This window comes from Orcinus orca, chromosome 2 (assembly GCF_937001465.1).
Source record: "Orcinus orca chromosome 2, mOrcOrc1.1, whole genome shotgun sequence".
Lineage (NCBI taxonomy): Eukaryota > Metazoa > Chordata > Mammalia > Artiodactyla > Delphinidae > Orcinus > Orcinus orca.
In genome coordinates, this window is record NC_064560.1 from 161778445 (window position 1) to 161801044 (window position 22600).

General features: G+C 45.2%; 1 protein-coding gene across 2 annotated transcripts in view; it reads left to right on the forward strand.

The window, feature by feature from the left end:
- PRKCH (protein kinase C eta) overlaps nt 1-22600 on the forward strand; it is a 223959-nt gene that overhangs the window by 186555 nt on the left and 14804 nt on the right. For both annotated transcript variants that reach the window (XM_033421268.2, XM_004262103.4), the window contains exons 11-12: nt 15052-15190; nt 15844-16032. In XM_033421268.2, the coding sequence (XP_033277159.1) occupies nt 15052-15190; nt 15844-16032 (328 nt within the window). The remainder of the gene's footprint in view (nt 1-15051; nt 15191-15843; nt 16033-22600) is intronic.

The window sequence follows — 22600 nt, forward strand, 5'->3', positions numbered from 1 at the left end:
GTGGATTTTTCTTCCTTTCCAATCCATTTAGGACCAATACTTGTATAAAATGTAATAAAAGTAAATTACTAGAAAAATGAACTTTTAAAAAGACATAAATAGAAGCCCAAATTTTTATTAGATTCAACAGACGTAAAATTACTGTTGAAGAGTTATAAAAGTTTCTACATGCTGATTCTCAAGTTTTCTATTTACCTCATTGCTACTTCATTCATTTTCTACGTCCTTGTGGGCCAGTAGCAGTTTGCAGGTGAGTACCAGTCCGCGGACCACACTTCGAGTAGCGCTGCTCTAGGCGCAGAGAGCATTTGTCCGCCAGAGAGCACGGTGCTCATCTGGGAATGTAAAGCAGGCGAGGACAGTGTAGGGAGGAAGTAGTGTAGGCAGGGCAGGCAGAGGCCCAGTGGTGGAGCATTACGGATGCTACAACCAGACAGGAGCCTCTTAAAGTTTCAGACGTTCAAGGGACAAGATCAAAACTGTAGTTCTGAAAAGTAACTGGTAGAGCATGGAGAATGGAGGAGAAAAGGGGAAGCGAGACCAGTTAGGAAGTGCAGTGATCCACCTGGGAAGAGATGGGCTGAATAGAGACCATGGCAGTGTGGTGCAGAGAAGGCATCCGATTCTAACTGTAATCAGGAGGCGTAATTGTCGGTTCTTAGTGATTGACTGGATGTGAGCAGTAGAGAGGGGATGTCACTGAGTCCCATCCTATCATTTTACAGATGAGGAAACTGAGGCCCAGAGAGGTGGCAGAGCTGAGGCAAGAAACCTTGCTTTCTTGCTTGGAATGAGTGTCCTTGTCCCTTGACTAGACAGTGCACCAGATAGTACCTGCATTCCAGCTTGACCACCTGACCCCCTGTGCTGCCTCTGAGGAGAGGGTAGGATGTGTGTCCCTCAGAAGGTTCTGGTGCACCAAGATGCCAGCCTGCCCACTGCCCAGCAGCACTCAGCCAGCCGGCCTGACTGCCTGTGCTCTCCGCTCATGGCCACCGTCTTAATGACAGAATCCACTCCCAGGTTCACTGTGTCCTGTAGTAGTCAGTTGAATTCACATACATCCTGTTTAGGAAGTCAACAGAATTTTTAATATCCTCCTTTTACAGGAACACGGGTTGCTCTCACCTATCAGCCCAACATGAACAGGCAGTCACCAAGCAGGGCCAGTTTACCTTTCTCTCTTGGATGGAATTGGTTTGGTTCTAGATGGGACAGGAAGGATTCATGTCTGGAGCGGGGTGGACTTGAAAGTGTGTTCAGAGCCACAAAGGTTCCTGGGGTACTGTACTGGTCCTAGGTCACCTCTAAGACAGGACCCCAGTAGGCAATGGCAGCTTCATGTCTGCTCCAGAGGTCCCAGATGGGTGCCAGGGTTCCAGCACAAACCAGAATCAACCAGCTTCCTAAGAGTCCCCCACATCCTCCCTTAATCCAGCTTCTCTGGGGTCTCAGGACCAAACCAACACCAGATGGCAGAGGGAGCGTGCTCTTCAGAATGTCAGCCATTGGGACTTCCCTGGTGGTGCAGTGGTTAAGAATCCGCCTGCCAATGCAGGGGACACGGGTTGGATCCCTGGTCTGGGAAGATCCCACATGCCGCAGAGCAACCAAGCCCGTGAGCCACAACTACTGAGCCCACGTGCCACAACTACTGAAGCCCGCGCGCCTAGAGCCCGTGCTCCGCAACAAGAGAAGCCACTGCAATGAGAAGACCGGGCACCGCAACGAAGTGTAGCCCCCACTCGCCGCAACTAGAGAAACCCCTTGCGCAGCAATGAAGACCCAACGCAGCCAAAAATAAATAAATAGATAGATAGGTTTATTAAAAAAAATATCAGCCATTTATTAGGGGCTCAGTAGGTGCAAAGCATGGTGTTAGGCACCAAAGGGAACTCAAAAATACAAAGATAGAAAAATGAAAACGAGGAGGCACCGCCTTGGAGATCACATTTTAGTTGGGAAAATGAGAATCATAAAATAGCAGCCCGAGGCAGGATTTTGGAACTTGTGCTCTCTGCCTGCCCCTTCCTTTGAATACCTGTGACTGTTGTTGGCTTCCTGTGGTAAAGGAAGGTGAACACCAGTGCAGTGGCCTTGATAGAAATTCTTAAATGGTACCCGGAGTTGACTGCTCATCTGTGAAAACACGTGATAAAAAATATTAATCGATTTAGACACACTGAAAAGATACCTTCATTTATCACCATATTGTTTAAACAGTGAACAATTAGAAACAACATCTCCCAAAAGTGGCCTTGCAGGACCTGGGTTTTATCACATCGTTGAATGTATGAGACCCATCTGCATAACTGGGTTTATGTCCTAGATAATTAGGCAGGGAGAGGGTAGTAGAAAAGGAGGACTGGGTGTACCAGTGGAGTTTTATTTGATTGCATTGTGAGATGTGGATCCCATGTCGGTTCTTCAGAATGGAAATAAATGTCCCCGGCCACAGCGATGGTATTGATAGCCAGCAACAGGATTTAGTGACTTCCCTCTCCTCCTCCAGCTTAGTCTGATTGAAAGAATGGATCACCTGTAGTGAACTGCCTGGCAGTTCAGCTTAAGCCCACCTTTTCTCGTTGTGCTGGGCAGGGCTGCTGATGCTGAACAGAGATCTTTGTTCCTACATCTTAGTGCTTCAGAAAGTGGTCTCAGCGAAGACGTGCAAAGGAGACGAAGGTGTTGGATGACGCGGTTGCACCAGTTCTTGAGACATTTTGCTCGTTGTTGGCGTCAGGCTGGAGCACTGCGTGGCACGCTGCTTTGGCTTCTTGCTCTCTTCCCCACAGAGCCGTTTATAAGCCAGATGTGTCACTTAATAACCTAATAGACGTCCCTGCCTCAAACTCAAAAGTTTACCGTAGTTACTTAGAATTTATAAAGTCCGTGTATCTTCTCTGTTGGTTTTGATTCTCATAAAAATCTTAAGTAACCGGCCATGCTGTTATCTGTTATGTGTTTCTTTGTTGTTGTTGACGAGGAAATAATAACTAATGCTTCTATAGCACTTCAGTGCATTGTGGGCACTGTTTTAAGCAATTCATATTTGAAACACTCATAATTCCCCATGAGGCAGGAACTCTCGTTATCTGTGTTTCATGATAAGGAAATATATGCAGAGTGATTAAGTAAATGGCCCAAGATCACACAGCTAGTAAAGAATTGAGCCAAGACTCAAACCCAGGATGCCTGGCTCCAGAGTCCCTTAACCTCACACTACACCACTTCCTAGGAACAGGCAGACAAAAGTCAGTCGAATAACCTCCTTAAGGTTGCCCGGGGGAGGCGGAAGGAAGCAGATTGAAAGAGGCAAATGGGGGCTGTATTGCTCCATAAGGGCATAATCGAGTATTTGCCCATCCGTCATTCTTGGCCACAAGTCCAGATTTGCTCTGTCCTCAGAATTGATCACTCTGGATTTGTTACCAGATCATCAGCATGGACTATGGTTCCCTAGGAAATGTAAAATATGCCCCACTATTATTGCTGCATGAAACCTTATATTTGCAAAAGGTCTTTAATTGCCTCTGTAATATACATATGGGAATATGTATAATGTTGTGGCATGGATTATTTATGGAATGAAATCCGGGGTTAGTAACTGTTTAGACTAAGGTCGATCACCTTGTGACCTTAACAGTGTTTTAACAGAGAAACTGAGGAGCTGGGGAAAGTGACCAAACTGAAATAGCCTTTATTTACTGGATCAAGATTAGTCCAGCATTTAGGCAAGAAGAATGTTAGTCTCCTCTCAAAAAGTATGTTCATCTTCTACTTCTGCTTACAAGTTTGGTGATACTTTCTAAAGTAAAAATAAGATGCATAAGCTAAAAATACTTTTCCCCCTGATTTGTGAATTCTGTTGACTTTTAAGATCTTAGGAAGTTATGATGACTCTTACGCATTTAACAGATTACCTTTATTAAGAAGAATACTACTACATAAAATTGACAAGTCTTTGGACAGTGTCTCCACAGACAAGTACTCACATATTTCAAAGCGAACAACTTAAATGTCTGTTTTGAAAAACCTGGGCTCTTTGGTTACAAGACCAAGTACCGGGAACAGACTAGGTAGGTGTTCAGGAAGTAGCAATGACTTCTCCCAAAGGGAGATATCTTAGGGGAAAATGTGATGCTTTGCACATTTTCTCTGACATGCGCAGCATTAGGAGGAAATCAGTAAAGTTCCTTCTTGGAAAGGAACTCAGATGTGTGTTGCTGTCCTGAGTCCAGCCTGTGATCAGTAGTCTGGGAATGAGCTGTGGAATATTCCAGGCCTACCCTTGGAGTTTGTAATCTGATTGGGAAAAGCAAGACTTTTTATGCAAAACGTAATTAGAAAACAAAGCAGTACTGACTGTAATCCAGGACTAAGATGTGAGCTTCCCGTTCAATTCTGAGGGCCTGGGAGTGGTTCTGAATAGATGTCCTTGGGTTTTTTCAGACTTCCCGTTTAGATAGCTCAGGTTTCTGCTCGGATAGGGAGAGCAGGTAACCAGATGAGACCTGTTGATTGTGGCCAAAAGTTCCTGTTCAGGTCGTCCGAGGGCTCCCTCCCTCCCCACCCCTCCCCTGCTCTTCCAGCCCCTCCCCTCTGAAATTGCTATTGCATAAGGTATTACTAATGCTGGCAAAGATTTGTGTTTAGCCATTTGCCAAAAGCAGCCTGCTTTTGGGGGGGTTGGGGCTATAAACTCTGCTCCTTCCTGTCATAAAACATTCCTCCTCACCCCCTCCCAGCAGTACCCACGTCCCTCTTCACGTGGTCTGCAAGGCTGCATGTTCCTTCAGCAAATGGCTGCACCAGCTTCTGCTGCTTGTTTGCCCCAAGCTGTAACCCTGGCAGAGGAGGGACATTACTGTTTCTTCGCAGTGGACTGGCTTCAGGGAACCAGCCCCAGTGACAGGATCTAGTCTCATTAGTCAGAAGAGCCTTGGGTTTCCTTAGAGGGAACCAGCCGCAGCTAGACAAGTTAAGATGTCTCATTGTCCCTTACACTGTCTCCATCGTCTCCAGAAACCACGGCTAGCATTTCCCTAGTGCTGTGTGCCCGGTAACATTAACAGAGTTTCACTCTGTGAACCCGTTTGTTGGTATTGGCACCGTGTGTCCGACATAAACCTGGTAGGATCCGTCTGCCCCTGCCCATCGCCCCCCCTCCTCCACAGCTGCCCTGATTGTCATTAAAATCTTTCTGCTTAGGAGGGAGCCACACTCTGATTCCTCCTTATTGGAAATCTTTCCATCCTTCATCTTCATGCACGTGCCCTGCAGACGGCCAGCCAGGGAGGGTCTCCTCCCCGCCTACCATGACCCCAGCTTGCAGGCTCTCAGTATCCCTGTGACTCACTGATGCTATTTGCGGTCTTGCTAGCTGAGAACCTCCATTTCCTTGTTGGATTTCTGTGGTTGGGAAGCCACGCTGCCCTGGCAGGTAGTTTTCCATGGAGCAGCTGCACTTGGCTCTCTGCAGTTGGGGGCCTGCGGAGTTAAAGCAGGATTCAGCGTGTTGATCACTTTGTGCCCCCTGGACCATCAAGTCCAGGTATGCCGTTGGGCCCGGCATCTTTTCTGTGTGGTCGGAGCTAGGCCCAATGGCCAGGAGTTCCCTGACCACCAAGGGGCTGTCATCTCCCTGGTGTCTTTGTCTGAAGCCCTCCACCCTGCCTCCGGCTCTCTCAGCGAATGCTGTCAGGTATCACGTAGGAAGCGTTTTGGCAAGAAGTGTTGCTGAGAGAGGTTTTCTTGGCAACTATAAAATAAGAGTACTGTAAGGAGTGCTAAATAAATTTGTGCCGCTTCAGCCAGGGAATTTCAACCCTCCTGGCAGTGGGGGGGTATGGAAGGAAAAGATATATATCGAAGGCTCAACTGCCGGTTTGATGGCTCATTCATTGGATGGTCCTAAGGAGGTGTGTGACCTGCAGTGTGGACATTAACCAAACTCATTGCCTCTTGCATTTGTCCAGAGAGTCAACGAATGTTTTCTTTGCACTTATTTTTCCTACCATAAGACAAGGCAAGGGGCAATCTCTCAGTCCCTTTGCTCAAGTTAAGTTGGTCCTGTGTGTACACAGGAGTGAAGGTGGAAACAGGCGGCCTGCATATCAAGTGCACCAAACACCAGCACTGGTTAGAGCCCAGCACCTGACCTGTGGGGGGTTAGTTCGTGAGTCCCTGGCCCCGTTTTAAAGGGAGTATAATAGCCAGACTCGCCACGGAGTCATTTTTATGATCATTTCCCATCTCAAATAGCTGTTGGGAAGAAATATGAAAAGGTAGGGGGAAAAGAGCCACAAAGGAGCCTCTAACACTTCCTGGGTTGGAAATTGTTTTACCGACTTTCATTTACCGGAAAGTTAAGTTACTTCGCATTTACCTTCATAATGATGAATGTTCATGCTTCGTGTATTTGTTCTTAAGCTGATGTTGCAATAGATCAGCCTCACAAACACCAGATAGATTGTCACTTCTTGAGGACAAATGGCACGGGGACCTCATTTAATAATTGGGAACGTTGCTTCTTTTAGCAGGGCCTCATTTTCGTACTTAAGTTGGTTAAGACTACAGGGACGTGTCGTAGGGCTATTGAAAATACCAGTGCTATCCACAAGCATTGGTAATTTCAGTGGCTCAAAAAATGAGCTTATGACAACAGGTCAGAATTCTGAGTCCACAAATGTTCACATTCCCTAAGCGAGTAAGGTGATTTTTTTCAACGTTCCCGTACAGCCTGGGTTCCAGAATAAATCCTTTCCATTCCTACCAGTAGATCACTTTCCCTCCACATCTTCCTTGGGAATTACAACCTTAAACAGTAGAGAGACCAAAGAAAAGGATTAAAGCCAAAAGATGTAAATACATATTTTATGACTTTTTGCTGGCTATCAAAGTAATACGTAATTCCTATAAAATTTAGAAAATACAAAAAAGGAAAAATCATTCATAAACATATAACCTAGAAATAAACTTGTAATCGTTTTCTTTTAGCTTTTCCCACCTCTCCCTTTTCCCTCCTGTCTTTCTTTCTTCCCTCTGTCCCCCACTCCAACAACTGTAACATAAGAGAATATTGAAAATACAATTTCGTGTTCTGCTTTTTTATTTAGAATCGTATCAGTCTGTAAATAAGTTGTGAAACCCAGCAGCTATAAAAAGATTGATAGATTTGACTCTATAAAAATATGAAAGTTACCATAAACAAAACAAAAACAAGCTGAACAATAATATTTGCAACCCGTATAACAAATTACTTCTATCCATAATGTATAAGGAGCCTCTAAAAAAGAATCTAAAAAATAACTCAAATTTTAAAATAGGTAAAACTTGTGAATAGGCAACAGACAGAAGAAATACAGATGGCCATTAACCATATATATATTTTAAAGATTAATCTCAATTATCAGGAAATGAAGTTAAAGCAATGAGATCATTTTCCTCTAGCAAATTGGCGAGGATACAAGGATGATTACATCTAACCTGAATAAGGAAGCTAAACGGATGCTCTCGTACACTATTGGTGGGAGTATAAATTGGTACCAGCTTTTTGGAGGGCCGTTGCTCAACATCTATTTAAATTTTAAATATTCATACCCTTTGACACAGCATTTCCACTTCTAAAAATTTAACCCTCCTACAAGAGTGCAAATAATGTTCATTACTCCATTGTTTGAAGATGCAAACAATTAGAAACAATCTAAATGTTCATAGAGAGGGGACTAGTTAAATTATGAAACATCTTTATAATGGAATTTTTTGTAACCATTACAAAGAATGAGGCAGATCTACAGGATATAGAAATGTGTCCAAAAGTTCATTAAGTGAGAAAAGCAGGTTAATTCCTTATTTATGGTAGTGTAGCATTAAGAAGAAAAGATTGGACGACTAGGAACCTGTCATTTTCGCCATAATTTTTTCAGGAATGACCAAATTTTAGGTAATGAAAATAGTACTTGTATAATCCCCAAAGAAATAACTTTCAAAAGACAAAAATTCTGTCATAAATATTTCCCTGCATTTTTTGCCCTTCATACGATTTTAATAGCTTTCATAAAATTCTGTCATAGATATACCATAATTGATTTAGCTGTTCCCCTATTAATAAATAAATTAGCTTGCTTCCAAAATTTGCTGTTATGCACAATACAGCAACAAACATCTTTGTAAAATAAGACTTACGTTTACACTCTCCACATCATCACTTCATGTAGCAGAGGTTGACAGTTTAACCTAGAAAGAATCCATAAGATGGTTTTGAATGTAAAAGGGTAATGTTTTCTAATCCTTTTAAATCTTAACAGGACCACATATGATCCACTGGAAGCAAAAGAGTTGGATCCCTGCTTCCCGGCACTCAGCTATGCTACCCACTCTGACTATCATTTCTCTCTAGTGTTTGTGGTCTCAGTGTGAAAAAGACCAGGGATGTTATCCTCAGGATACACTTCCCAAAGCTTAGTACCAAGCCCTCTCCTTTTTATTCCATTCTCCCTCCCCAGGTGAACTCATCCACACCCAGCTAATGACTTGCAAATTTCTATCCTTTGCCTGGCCTTTCATGTGAGTTCTAGCCATGTATATTCAGCTGCCCATTAAACATCTCCACTCAGATGTCTAAAAAATACCTCAGTATGTCCAAAATAAATTCTTTGAGCCAGAACATGCTCACACCTTCTTTCCTTTTACCTTCTACATCCTTGCATTACTAAATCCCATTGCTTTTTTTCCCCTAGTAGTTCTCCATCGATCGAGTTCTCTTTACCTTACTGCCCCACCCTGATCCAGGCCAACGTCAGTTCTTTTCTGACTACTCCATTAGCTTCCCAGCTGGTCTCTTCATGTTTGTTCTCATCCCCTCTGACCTATTATCCTTCCTGTGGCTGGAGGCTTGTTGTGAAATCAGATTAATGCTATCCTTCTCCTGTGTAAGACCTTTCAGTGGTTTCTTTTAACTCGTGGGCTGAAGACTGAAATCTTCCCTGGACCCTGGTATATCAGGCTCCTGCCATTTCCTGCCCCCTTCAATATTCTGAGTCCCTTGCATATTGCCTGGCTCACAGATGGCACCCAAAGGTTTGTTGGGTGGATGAATGTCTGAATGTCTTCTCTGAGGTGACATGAATGGCATTACTATATCTAACTTGTGATAAAACCAAATTTTAGGCTTTTGTTATTTCAGTGACTTTTCAAAATTCTTTTACCAATTTAATACAGTCTGTCTTGCTTTGAAAAAATGTCAAGTTTATATAAACCCACATATTCAAAACCCAAGCCAGCCCTAAATGGTTTTGTTTTGAAACTAAGATCATAATCCAAATTCACTCTCTTGGCAAATGCCACCTCTTAACTCTTGCCCACATGCCAGCCTCTCTTCCTTAGAAGAGGGCAGCAAGTTACCTTCTCAATATTTGACAACTAGAGAGGGATTTGCTATGCATTCCCTTACTCCTGTACCTTCAAGGATTGTGTGAAATCCAGTCAGCTCCTCCATGCACAAGCTAAGAACCAAAGCAAAAAAATTATTTTTCCAGAATTTTGATCATGCATTTAATAATGTGCACAAAAATGGCCTTTGGGCATAATTCAGGGTCAGGATATTTGTTGATTTTCAGATGGTTCTTGTTTCTCAATTGATGTAGTCCTCTCAGGAAGCAGTCTACTAGGAGGATTAGCCAGTGACACAATAGTACTGCATGGAAGAGAGTGTGCCTGTTGTAGTGGGTTTGGAGCCCAGGCCTCGGAGGGAGGTGAGCAGAACTGAGTTCAAATCCTGACTTTATCCCTGGCTCACTAAATGATGTTGGTGTAGAGCCTACTTCATAGGGTTGTTTTGAAGGTAAAATAAGAATATGGATAAAGCACTTAGCATTTAGTGAACATTCAGTGTATGTTAGCTGCTAATGACACTGATTGTTGTTATTATTATTATCATCATCATCCCCAGAAGGTTTTTTCAGGTTCTCTGGACACACACATACCCCCAAATGAGCAAACAGACAAAAAGCAATTTACTTACAATAGTATATTGACTGTATATTTTAGGAAAACTAATAGCAAAGTTGTACTTCATTAAAAAGTTGTTGTCATTTAGATTTAGATATTAAAGTATGGATAAATGAGATGATTTCATGTTTTGGATTTGCTTCCAGATCTGGAACAGGTGGGTCAACAAGGGAGAAAATGCACAGCTGAAACAGGATTGGGCATCGATAGCGGCTTTTGCTGTGAGATCACTGCGGGAGTCGTTGTGTTATTCACTATACTTTTGTATAAGTTTGAAGTTTTCCAAGATAAAAATTTTTGTAAATACATTAAAAATAGCTACTGAATAGCCTCTTAGATGCATTCTTGTTCAGGGAGCCAGCTCTCAACTCACTGTCCTTTATTTCTTTTGGAAGAGTAACTGATTCTAGTGATCTAAGCAGTAAGTCTCTTGTCATTATGTTTTATGACTCTCAGAATAGCTCATGGTGGAAACAAAATAAATACAATTTCTGAATTTCCTTTGTCTTCAACCACTTGAGAATCCTCTCTGAAACCACTGTGGGCATTTTAAGTAACCCTGATTACCCAGCAAGAACAATGTACCTTTCAGACCATCAGGGAGGATAAAATAACTCTTTCTACCCTTCTGTGCTTGCATAACAAAGGTATAGCTATTAAATACAAGCGCTCAATAAGCTAATGCGTGATGAGCCCGTAACTGTGTATTCAGCAGTTTAGGATCTGAGCCTCTGCCCTGTATGAACTTGTAGTCTTCATTGTGTAGCCTTGTTAACTTTGGCTGCCGAGTTACATGTGGGCAGAGGAGGCTGAGGAGCTCCAAAGCCAAAAACGGACCTCTGCATATTTCATATTCAATTCGGGAGTCAGAGGGTGACTTTTTTGCTTTTTTTGTTGTTGTTGTTGAAGTGAAGATATCTATTTACCCTTAGAGCGGAAGCTGACCGTGGCCATAAATGGTTCTGTAACCTTTGCATCTGTTTGAAAACCCTCTTCCGTCTGCGTGTAAACCAGGGGAAAGGATTATGCTTGGGTCCTCTCTGCTTTATAATTGCCCCTCCTAAAGCAGTTTCTTTCCTCCAGCTTCACTAAAGCAAAGAATTTGAACTTATATTTCAGGGCTCTTCTTTTCCCCTGGAATCTCTCTCTAAGGGGTAAAGCGCATGGATTTTTATGGGTTTAATTACTTTGGAACAAAAGTCCCAGTGAAGTTTATGGAACTTCCTTCCTTCCCCTAAAAATAAAACAGGCTCTGAACTGACCAGCACGATTCACTGTTATCCATCTGACATTCTTCTGCTTATGTCTTTGGTCAGCATCTTCTGCCAGCCCCGAGCTGAGACTAAGGAGGAATAAGGCTCAGCCCCAGCCACGGGGGGAGACAGGTGCATAGACAGAGTCTTCTGGAGTGCAGTGAAAGGTGTGCTGTTGTAGGGCTCCGAACTGCGTGCTCCAGGGGCAGAGTTGACTAGCTGGGGACATTAGAACAGACCCCACAGTGGAGGCTGGAGATATCTGGGCTGAGGGCAGAACTGATAGCCTGGGATTATGTTATGCTCTTAATCAAACCCCCTTAGGATCCCAATTTGAGAGTTTTGTCCTATTAGGTAGCATCTGGTGTGAAACGAGCAATGGCATTTCCCTCAGGGCTGGTCCGGTACTGAGAATGCCTAAAATGAGACTGCAAACTCAGGACTGAGGTATATAACCTGCCTCTGTGTCCTGGGGCATCCTATGACCAGGCTGAGGCTCATCCCCAGCACTGCTTGGTTCTGTGTCCTGAGTGTCGGGGCTGTGTTCCACGACTGCTGTGTGCAGAGGGCATTGTGACGGGCAGCTTAGAAAACTGATGACAAAGCACTTTTCTCTCCCCGCACAATTCCTGCTACCTGTGACAGCTGCTGAGCAGTAAACAACCAAACCCCTTTACCTGGGTGGTTAGTGACAAGCTCTCCTGAGCATCTCAGGCCAGCTCTTTAGACCGTTGTGGGTTTCTGTTAGCACTTGTTTCTGCTACCCAAGGAGATCCTTTCCAAGCCCTTATCAGGCATTATATCAGCCCTTATCAGCCCTTCAGGAGAGTTCAGAAATGCAGTCACCCTGTTTGGCAATGTGAGAGAGTCAGAGCGCTCTGGGAGCAGGACCACATGAGCCTGGACCGCTGGGCTGGAACATGGTACTGATAAAGCCAGTCCCCAGGCTCGGGTCCCCCACGGCCTTGGTCTCTCCTGAAGCCACAGACTAGAGGTGGCTGGCCGAGGTTAGAGATTATAATGTTTGCATCAGTCCCCAGAGGAGCCAGACAACCGGGCGCTAATAGGGCCTCGGGTCTGAAACCACTTCTGGAAGAACAACTGCGTGAGACCGTGCTCTTGGCAGTGGCCGTGACCAGTGTCATCCTCACCCCCAACCTGTGCTTTTGGGATTCCGCCTTCACGCTGGCTAAACAAATCTTGCTCACGCTGGGTGTGTGTGTCTAGGGGTCAGTGGAGGAGGGTATGGTTTCCACAGACCACAGCCCACTGAAAGCATTGCTTGTGAGGGAAGTGGGATTCTGCTCAGGGAAAGGGGCGGGAGCCTGATTGGAGGACGGAGGCCGGGTTTGGGTTAGAGGCAGAGGAGCCTCGCTTTCCTGCGGTGCACAAGTCCCCAGCACATCTTTGCCTGACACCCGGGAGACGCCTGGAGCGCAAGCACAGAGAGGAGGCTGGTCTGAGAAAGCTCTGCTGCTCTCACCTCGCTTATCGGGGATTCCTGGAAAACAGGACTTGGTTTTCATTCCTGGGTGTCTTCCAGTGACCACTGTCTGTAAGACCTGCATGGTCCAGCTGGATCAACTCACAGGGCCCAGTGTGGAAACCAGTCTCGCCAGTTCTGTCATCACCTGCTTCCTCTGAGCCACAGCGTGATTCTGGGCTGGACAGAGACCAGCCTTTCCCATTGGGCCAAGCAGCCCAACAGACCTTTATTGTCAGAGCAGGGATGGGAGAACAGAGCTATGAGTGCCTCGACACAGCCCACTGGGGACGTGAAGATGCCCAGTGAGGGGCCGCCAGCACTCCTAACAGCACAGCCCCAGGAGGCCGCGGCCATGGCAGCCTCCCACCTGGCAGGCGACTGCAAACCTCCAGGGAAGGGTAGGCACCTAGCATCGCCTTCTGGCTGGGCAGCCTTTCCTTACTGATAAGTCCGTGTGGCTGCCTCTGAGCACGTCATTCCTTCAAAGACCAAAAGCATAAAGGTGTCGCCCCACAGGCAAAGCTGCTTCTCTGGACCTCTCCCGAGGCTGAGCTTAGAGGCTGGCAATGGCGTCGGTGTGTAGGACTCTCTCCCAGTTTGCCATGGTGCCAGACCTCCGCCTTTAATGATGCCCGGATATGCATGGCGATGGCAGAGGTGGCGCCAGAAGCCTGTGTTGGGGAGGGGGTGTTCGGGGGGCACTGCCTTTCACTTGCAGACAGTTTTATTAGCATCCAACCCATGTTCCTGCCTCCACTGAGGCCTTTTACCAGACAGTTCTGCTGCTGGGAACGCACTGCCCTTAAGTGGATGCTGCTCCTAGGGGTTGGGCGAGGGACGGTAAGTGCCCTTTTGTCGTGTGCTCACCATAATATCTGTATCTGGGGTACACCTAAACAAACCCTCTTCTTACCCTGTTTTGCTTTTCCCTGGTTATTCACGTCCCCACTGACCCACTGAATCTAAGACAGAAACCCAGGGGTCATCAATTTTGCTGCTGCTTCTCATCTCCCTCTAAATGGTCATCGAGCCTTAATACTAACTGTGTTTTCACCAAAGCACTGCTGACTGACCCCCTAGTTTTCATTCCACCTGTCACTGTCCTCGTTCAGGTCATCTCTTCCCTGGACTGCTTCAGCTGCCTCCAGCTGATCTCTTCTCATCAGCTGGAAATCTTAATTAGAGAGCTTCAGTGGGTCACTTTCGCCTAATATCTAAATATCAGAATTCCTTAGTGTGGCATTCAGGATACTTCACAGTTTGGACCTAACTTTGCCTTCTAGCCCTGGCATTTTGATGGCCCCCGTGTTCCCATGCGAGCCCCCGCTCCATCCTTCCTACACCACGTGGGGTTCCTGAGCCCACCTGCACCTCACACCTCTGCGTCTGCTCCATGTAATAGCCTTGACCACCTGCCCACAGCGACCTTCTCACACCCCTTCCCTGTCTGGAAGATGCTGACTCATGTTTTAAGACCCAGCTCAATTTCTGTTTCTACTGTGGAAATGTCCCTCTCCCCTCCCACTAGAAGGAATGAATTGTTCCTTCTTGTGTTTCTCTCACAGCGCTCGGTTCATACTTCCTTTGTGCCGCTTGTATTATACAACAGTTGGTTCTGTCTCCCTCCCCAACCCCCTTCTCATTCTCCTCTCCTCCCTCCCCCGTGTGTGTGTGTGTGTGTGTGTGTGTGTATGCATGTGTGTGTATCTCTATACACACACATCTATATGTATACATTTTGAACAAATATTTATTGAGTGCACTATGCTAGGCGCAATGGTGAACAAAACCCACCTGGTCCCTCCTCCATGGAGCTTACAGTCTAGCAAATATTTGTCTCCCCATTATACTGTGAGTTCCTTAGGAAGAAGGATCGTCTGTACTCTGCATGCCTATCACAGTCCGTGCCACACAGTGGCCACTTGCTCCGGAATGTTCACCGAGTGAAGTCCAGTGGACAGAGATAGATGCCAGAGAACAGGGGGCGGGTGGGTGGATGTCTTATGGGCTTAAGGTAAGTGGGAAGCCTGGAAGTCACGTTCTCAGTTTCTAATGGGCAGCCTGTGTTTTGATATGTGGTTAGCCCATTCAGATGGAACCATCGTCTAGGGACCACGAGGCAAATGTCAAGAGCAGATCCAAATTTGTTCTCCAGATAACACAAGGAAGTGTGTTCCCTTTGAAGGGTCTGTGCAGAAAGCTCTCCCAGCTGCGTGATCTCCCATCCCGTGACCCAGCTCAGCCAGGTGGATGGCGTGGGGCCTGGCTGCCCCACCACATGCTGCTTTTTGTTTCTTGCAGAGATCTGAAACTGGACAACGTACTTTTGGACCACGAGGGTCACTGTAAACTGGCAGACTTTGGAATGTGCAAGGAGGGGATCTGTAACGGGGTCACCACGGCCACCTTCTGCGGCACACCCGACTACATTGCTCCAGAGGTGAGTGTGCTTGCTCCTTGAGCAGCTTTGGAAATCCAGGCTCTCTAGCAGCCCCGTCAGAAAAGCCACACAGGCTGCATTGATGTGCTGCAGCCTGGTGGGCGGCATTGAAAGTTGACGCCTCCAGACTCCTTTGTGGCTCATTGGGTGAATGATGGCTGAAAATGTCCTTGGTTCCTCCCGATACAAATGTGAGTCAAAAAGTTTTGTAAACTTTGCAGTTGCTTTAGGGTTTAGCCCTGAATGAGGACAAAGTACGTTCCAGGCACAGCTATTTAATTTTTTTCTTTGCCTCTACTCAGTTGCTTTGATCCCAGCCCCATTTAGCAGAAATAAAGACAAGCTCTTGAACCTTTCCCATAGGAGTGAGTGAGCCCACAGATAGAGTTCCAAAACCCTTTCTGGTTTGGATCTGCATATACTATGACTTTGGCCTAAGCAGGCCATAGATGTTTGATCACCTGGATGACAAGGCCTCTGAATTGACCCCAGGGAGAACAGACCACCCTCTAGAGACGGAATGAAACACGTATGCCAACGCAGGAAACTCCCTGGTTTTACTTCATCTCCTAATCCATCATTTTCCTTAGTCATTAATGATGCATTTGTTCATCAGATGCACAAAATTCTTCTCCCATTACCCCTATGCACAGATCCTCCAGGAGATGCTCTACGGGCCCGCAGTGGATTGGTGGGCAATGGGCGTGCTGCTCTACGAGATGCTGTGTGGCCACGCGCCCTTCGAAGCAGAGAACGAAGATGACCTCTTTGAAGCCATACTGAACGATGAAGTGGTCTACCCGACGTGGCTGCATGAAGATGCCACAGGGATCCTGAAATCTGTAAGTCGGGTGCGCTCGGCCAGCTTTTGAACTACTGCAAACCAGCTTGACGAGTGTGCTTCTTGGGCTTCGGGTTGGTTTGTTTGCTTTTGAATACCACCCGCCAGGAAGCTACCAGCTCTAACTGAAGTCTGTGTTTTAATCTGTAGAATCAAAGAAGCAGAGTTTTCTCAGGCTGTTTTTTTTCTCTTACGCCATAGTTATTTTGGAGCCGATGCATGAGCAGTTGATAGCATTGTTTGCCATATATCAAGTACTTCTAGCACTTGTGGCTTCAGTGTAGGTGAAGTGATGCTCCCGCTTCATCCAGTCGGGACACCTAAGGCCGTTGGGTCATGTGAACAGCACTCCCGGTTGTTTTGATACGGATTGTGTTTCTGTCGGCAACATCGAAGGAGGAAGGGGCCTTTCCCGTAGTGCTGGGAGAGGAGAAGAGAGGTTTTCCAAAGTTGTGCAAGATCTCATTTGCTTCCATGTTATCCTTGTGCAAGTCAGGTGCCAGGCCCAGGATTCAGGTGCAGTGTAGAATATCACACTGAAAAAGTCTTTCATTCGTGCATTTAAGGCATTGTGCTGGAAGCCTTATTTTCAAGTGTGGAAGAAAGTGGATCTGATGCTTTATGTTGAAAATAAGAAAGTAACATGTAATGAGAGAATAACATATCATTTGGGTCAGTTCTGTATTAGAAAATCAGGTATTATTTCCCACTAAATGCATAGGAGGAATAAAGATGAATACTCTTCAAATAGGGAAAACTCAGAACAATCCATTCTCTCCTGGATAGTATCTGTGGGATAAGAATTACTTTGCTCAAATCATATCCTTTCCAGTGATTTGAGACAAAAAAACTAATTAGCCATGCTGGTGAAAGACTTGTCTCTCTTTAGAAATTGCCAGTCACAGGGACTTCCCTGGTGGTCCAGTGGTTAAGACTTCACCTTCCAATGCAGGGGGTATGTGTTTGATCCCTCCTCAGGGAGCTAAGATCCCACATGCCTCATGGCCAAAAACCCAAAGCATAAAACAGAAACAACATTGTAACAAATTCAGTAAAGTCTTATTGAATGGTTTAAAAATGGTCCACATCAAAAAATAAAAAATCTTAAAGAAAAAGAAATCTCCAGTCATATAATTAGTGTCATTTTAAGGACACTTTGTGTACAGATCACTGTGTCCTGGGGCTGATGGGATGATTGTCCCTGAGAATCCTCTACGGTGGTCTTTAGAGACCACATCGTCGTTTGAGTTGAACATTAACCCACATCTGCTTCTCTCAATTTTTTTATTTCCAGTTTTTAGGAGTCCTCAACCTCTTTCTGGCATTTAGAATCCTCTTAAGAGAATTCTTCCTGACTAAATCTGGGACCTAGATTTCACCCCTTTTAACTCAATCCCTGTAAAACCTAGAACAGGCACTAAGCAATGTTAAGATCATATGGAACTATTAAGATGGTTTCTTCTTAACCAGATAAATCCAATTACTTTTTTTTTCTACTTTTATTCGAGTATAGTTGATTTAAAATGTTGTATTAGTTTCAGGTGTACAGCAGAGTAATTCAGTTATATATATATACATGTATTCATTCTTTTTCAGATTCTTTTCCCATATAGGTTATTACAGGGTACTGAGTAGAGTTCCCTGTGCCATCCAGTAGGTTCTTGTTGTTTATCTATTTTATATGTAGTAGTGTGTGTATGTTAATCCCAAGCTCCTAATTTATCCCTCCCCCAATTACTTTAAACTATATCTTTGATGTATATAGAAATATTTTTGGTAACTAGAATATATGTTATCCAGGAATATCCTCCCTCCACAATCTTTGTTCTGGGAGAAAACAGAGCCTCTGGTGCCTAAAGAGAACCTGCTCTTCAGTGTGGACTGAGTTGTTCCCTCTACTTCCTTCTGCGAAGCTGTGAACCTCTTCACTTCCCTTTATTTTGGCCCCTTTCTAATGCTAGCAGCTCAGCGGGTCGTGGTAGCGGGTCATGGTGTGTCACTGGCCGAGCACTGATTTTCCTAAGTGGCTCTCTGTGTTCTGCCGGGAGTCTCCCCCCTAGGAAGGAGCTTGGGTTTCACCCCGTGGCGGTCTTATCTCCCAGCTCTGTTACATTCTGGCTGAGTGACCTTGATGAGCTAACACACCTCTCTGAATCTCCGTGTCCTTGCTCATAAAATCTTACAAAATTGAGGTAATAAAATCCATGTCATAGGGTTACTGCCCAGATGCAGTGAATGCATATGTAAACCACGCAGGAACACAGTAAGCATTCTGTTTCTTCCTCCTTCAAGGAGTGTACCTTAAAAGTGATTTTCTGGAAAACACTGGAAAAGGTGTCAGAGAAAATTACTGAAAAACAGTCACCGAGAGGATTTCTGAGACAGTTTTGTACATTTCAGCCTCCAGACCTAAAAATAAGAAGCTTCAATGCTGTAGCTGAGGAAATTCAGCTGTTCTTGGCAGAGGACTGAGACAGCTAAACAGAAGTGTGATCAAAGACAAGACAGAAAACAGTGAAGAGCACTGAAGACTTGGGGCGAAGCACCCAGGAGCGAAGGGTCAGGGCGTGGTGGGGAGGAACCTGCCTCCAGAGCAGCGCTGTCCGAGGGCAGATATTGACTCTTTCACCTGCTGGCTGTGGGACCTCGGGAAGATGGCACAGTTTTGCCGCTCCTCGGTTTCCACATCTGTACCCTCAGGCTCTGAGATAATGCGTGGAGGACAGTTGGAACAGTGCTGAGCACAGAGTAGGTGCTCAGGAAGCAGCCACCACTGTCATCAGTGAGAGCTGGGTGCATTTTTATTATTTTTTAATTAATTAATTTATTTTTTGGCTGCGTTGAGTCTTCGTTGCTGCGCGTGGGCTTTCTCTAGTTGCGGCGAGCGGGGACTAGTCTTAGTTGCGGTGCACGGGCTTCTCATTGCGGTGGCTTCTCTTGTTGCGGAGCACGGGCTCTAGGCATGCGGGCTTCGGTGGTTGAGGCTCACCGGCTCTAGAGCGCAGGCTCAGTAGTTGTGGCACATGAGCTTAGTTGTTCCGTGGCATGTGGGATCTTCCTAGACCAGGGCTCGAACCCCTGTCCCCTGCATTGGCAAGCGGACTCTTAACCGCTGTGCCACCAGGGAAGCCCTGGGTGTATTTTTAGATCCTTTGCCCTTTTCTCTGAAAAATTATGACTCTATTTATTGTATTAGGAAACGATTTAAACTGCTTTCTGGCTGTAATTGCAACTTGATTCAATTAGACCATTACAGTTTTTTTTTAATTGCTACTAGAAACCTAAGAGATTATCCATTAAAATTCCTTCATTTAATAGATGAGGAAACTGAGGTCCAGAGAAATTGTGACTCACCAAAGACCATTCAGCACATTACTTAAAACAAACAAATAAATTAGAACCCTTGCGCAACTCGCATGGGAATATAAAATGATGCAGGCACTGCGGAAAGTAATATAGCAGGCAGTTCCTCAGAAAATTAAACATAGAAGTACCATATGACCTAGCAATTCCATTTCTGGTTGTATATCCCAAAGAATTGAAAGCAGGGGCTCGAACACATTTGTACATCGATGTTCATAGCACTATTCACAACATCTAAAAGGTGGAAGCAACCTAAGTGTCCATCAATAGATGAATGGATAAACAAAATGTGTTAGTCAGCCTTACAAAGGAAGGAAATTCTGATGCACGTTATAACCTGGATGAACCTTGAATGAATTATGCTTAATGAAATAAGCCAAATACAAAGGGACAAATGTATGATTCCACTAACAGGAGGTTCCTAGAATAGTCATTCATAGAGACAGAAGCAGAATGGTGGTGCCGAGGGCTGGCGGCGTGGGTGGGTGGAGAGCTAGGGTTTAAGGGACGTAGAATTTCAGCTTGGGAAGATGAAAGAAGTTCTGTAGGTGGAGGGTGGTGATGGTTGTACAACCATGTGAATAGACTTAATCCCACTGAACTGTACACTTAAAAATGGTTAAGACAGTAAATATTATGTTCTGTATATTACACCACAGTAAGGAAAAAACCCTGGGGTCAGAATCCAGCTTTTCCTGACTCCCAGTCCAGGGTTCTAAGCTAGCTACACCTGGCCTTTCCCCATTTTTCTTCTACGTCTCATTAATAAGTGTCCTGTACCCTTAGAGCACCACGTGTTAGCGCCCAGATTACTCCCTGAGGTGATTTCCACTTGTCCTAGAAGCATGAGCCACTGGAGGAAGTTACCAGGGTCCTGTGTACTTAATACCCACAGAGCAAGAATCTGCCACCTCTTTAACTTTCCGTAAAGTAAGATATAACGTTTGTGATAACCATGTTAGTGTTATTTAAAGATTGTGCATTTGAATCTTTCTCTTTTGACCTGAGTTGAGCCTGTGACGGTAGAAGGAGAAACTGATACTTTAGGGAATTAGGATCCCTGTCTAGTTCCATTCGGCAAATACTTGTCAGATGCCTTCCCTTGGCTTGGCCTGCGCTAAGTGCCGGGAAGCAAAGCTGAAAAGACACGGCCTCTTCTGTTGCTCACAGCCTCGTAGGAATGAGGACACGTAAACGGATACTTAGCTGGCTGCCGAGGAGGAATGATCAAAACTCTCTCTGGGGTCAGGGACAGGGAAATGACATAAGGACAAGGCAGAGGAAGCGGCATGTAGGCTGGGTGCTGAGGAACAAATAAGGGTTCAGTAGGGTTGACAAGGGGGAGAAGGGTATTCTAGACAGAGGAAACAACTTGTGCAAAGCCTCGGAGGGGAGAGGCAGCCTGCGTGTTCAAAGAACTCCAGTCACCAGTTCCGCCGTGGGTGTGTTAGGTGCAGGGTAGGGGCTGGGAAAGATGAGTTTAGGAAATGGGACCTCTGAGGGGTTGGGGAGACATTCAGAAAGTGGTCTGTTCCTTGCAGTTGGTCACATAGGCCTGGAGCTCAGGAGAGAGGTAGGAGGTGACCACTGTAGCATGGTAGTGAGAACAGGGGAGAAGGCATGGCCTGGGGGAGAGGGTGAAGAGTAAAAGGAGGACAAGGCCTGGGGACACCAGTATTGAAAGGGTGACAGTGGAAGAGGAGGTCAGGAAGGAATGACTTCAGGTTGTGTAAACATCTCAATCTGCAGCTCATCTGCTAGTTTTACTTGTGGTGAAATAGGCCGGTGGTTTTACAGTGTGATTTCCCCAGAAACCGATGCTTGCAATAACTTTTGAGTAGTGCTAGCCAGGTTCAGGAGCAAATGGTCCTTGGCCAGAAAACCGAGAGCTTGGGGAAGTATCTATTAGGAGGTAGGTAAGTTGAAATGTTTTTAAGGACCCTGAACAAGCTTTCATTTTGTTGTGTAATTCCAGATCAAGGTAAGGTACACTGCTTTCTTTAAAAATACAGACTTCAGGCCTTTTCCAAGGATTTTGTGACCACCTGTGGTTCTGGGAGCTTAGTGACTTCAAGAGTTCCTAATGTTATGAACCTAGAGGGTATCATGCTTAGGGAAATAAGTTAGAGAAAGACAAATACTGTATGATATCACCTATATGTGGAATCTAAAAAATAAAACAAACTAGTGAGTATAACAAAAAAGAAACAGACTCAGATATAGAGAACAAACTAGTGGTTACCAGTGGGGAGAGGGAAGGGGGCAAGAAAGGGGTAGAGGATTAAGAGGTATAAACTACTATGTATAAAATAAGCAAGCTACAAGAATATATTATACAACATGGGGAATATAGCCAATATTTTATAATAACTATAAATGGAGTATAATCTATAAAAATTTTGAATCACTATGTTGTATACCTGAAACTGATATAACATTGTAAATCAAGGATATTTCAACTAAAAAAAAAAGTTCCTAATGTTGACTCCACTGGGTAGTGTCTTACATAGTCCCAAAAACTGTGAGGAAGTCGTGCGTACTGTTTTGGATTGTAATCATTTGTCATGGAGCTTGGTGACTATTAGAAACATAAACACAGAATTTCAGAGATGGAGGATCTTTAAAAACACTTTGTCTAGGGCTTCCCTGGTGGCGCAGTGGTTGAGAGTCCGCCTGCCGATGCAGGGGACACGGGTTCGTGTCCCGGTCCAGGAAGATCCCACATGCCGCGGAGCGGCTGGGCCCGTGAGCCATGGCCGCTGAGCCTGCGCGTCCGGAGCCTGTGCTCTGCAACGGGAGAGGCCACAACAGTGAGAGGCCCGCGTACCGGAAACAAAACAAAACAAAAAACACACTTTGTCTAACTCCCTGGTTGGTAGGTGAAGCTGAGGCTGAGAGGTGAACCAACCTCACACAGTAGAATGGAAGGAGCACACACTGGTCTGAGGATCGCGAGACCTCATTCTACTCCTGCCACTGCTTTCCAGTCTGTACCTCTGTAATGCAATGATGTTAACACCTGCAGTACCCACTTCAAATGAGGTAGCACCCATGAAAGCATTTTCAAAGTGGTATGCACAATACAGGAGTAGTTATGAGTATTGTTACGTTATGAGTAGTAATTTTACAGCACGCTGAGAGGTGTCATTATCTTCATCCTCCCTTTGAACAATCCACCAACATCATCAAGATTATTAAGCACTTAA